The sequence below is a fragment of the Oryzias melastigma genome, unplaced genomic scaffold, assembly GCF_002922805.2.
Source record: "Oryzias melastigma strain HK-1 unplaced genomic scaffold, ASM292280v2 sc06369, whole genome shotgun sequence".
Lineage (NCBI taxonomy): Eukaryota > Metazoa > Chordata > Actinopteri > Beloniformes > Adrianichthyidae > Oryzias > Oryzias melastigma.
Genome location: NW_023422931.1, coordinates 1 through 1332, shown reverse-complemented (window position 1 = coordinate 1332; position 1332 = coordinate 1). Strand labels below are relative to the sequence as shown.

The following is a 1332-nucleotide window of genomic DNA, read 5'->3' as shown; positions in this document are numbered from 1 at the left end:
TCCGCGTGCTGCTCTTTCAGTGTAAAGCAACCAAAACAAAGCCGAAATGTGGGGCGGAATCAGAATGACTAGATTTCTGTTAAAAATATTGGCATATGACACTGAGTTAAGCTAGCGTCACAGGTAATAACGCTTTTATGGAATATGCAAGTCATTGTTAACAGGGCAAAAAAAATTGAAAAAAATAATCTATGAAGGACATAACAGATTATTTGTTATTGTTGCTCAGAAATAATATCCTATCTTACAATAATACTAATTAAATAACTTGCATGTCACTTTTGAATTACTTTTCTAATAGCATTTGCAAAGTTGGCATAATTTGAAGAAATAAATGTAAGAAACATTTGGAGAACAGCGAAATATTGGATAAAAGTGATTACTTGTAGTTTTTTTTAGTAAAGTGAAAACACAGGAAGCATAATTTAAGAATAAATTTTTCACCTTAAGTCAGTTAAATCCATTAAAAAATCTAATTTGGTCCTTTAAAGCTTATTTGGAAAAAAATTAAGTCTGAGAAAGCTCAGGGTAAAAATAATTTTTAAAGTTTTCTTTCTTGTATTTTTTTCTGCAAGTCCATCATCAGCGTCCTGCTTTGAACAGTCACAATTTAGTCTTTTGTTGTGAAATTAATCATATTTAACTTAATTATTTGCATTGTTGTACTTTAAAAAAAAATGTCACCCCCAACACTTATAATTATTGTGATGCATCCTCACCTTTTCTCCAGGTTTGAAATGATAGATTCAGCCAGGAACAAACTCCGAGTGAAAGCTGCTTATGTGATGATGGCGGCCACAATAGCGGCCTGTGGTGTGATGGTGTTCATGGGCAAACAGGTGAGCCACAGATTTAAACAGCTAAGCATGTATATGAATTTCTCCATCACAGCAGGAATACTTTGGTCGTCTGTTTTTGTGACTGTTCTTCCTATTTGATTCTGACCACGTTTTCAATTTTTATTAAATAAATGCTCAAAATCAATTCTTGTATTTTGTTGTTTTTTGCAGGCTTTAAGTAGAAATGAGACGTTGACAGCTTACAACATGGAGAAGAAAGCCAAGTGGAGAGAAGAACTCCAGAAGGAGAATGCTGTTGCCCTGTCAGACAAAGCTCAGTAGGCGGGATACTGCCGCTCAACATCTGGTATTAGAGTACCCTTCCTGCTGTGCTACCAGTCAGACGCATTCATTTAGTGTCTAAACTTTTGACTGGTAGTTTATATGCATCACAATAGTGGTCCTTGTATTTTTTCTAACCATAAGATTAGCCTTAAAAACAGCTACGCTCATGCTGTGGTTAAAAATCTAATACATGAAGTCCTATCTTATA

General features: G+C 34.5%; 1 protein-coding gene across 1 annotated transcript; it reads left to right on the top strand.

Annotated features, from left to right (window-relative positions):
• Positions 1-730: 730 nt before the first annotated feature.
• On the top strand, positions 731-1325 carry LOC112138231 (protein FAM162B; the record flags this gene model as incomplete). The annotated part of the gene is given in 2 exon segments (XM_024260800.2): positions 731-839; positions 1011-1325. Coding segments are annotated over 2 exon segments (220 nt in total), but the record flags the coding sequence as incomplete, so codon positions are not given.
• Between the last annotated feature and the right edge of the window lie 7 nt (positions 1326-1332).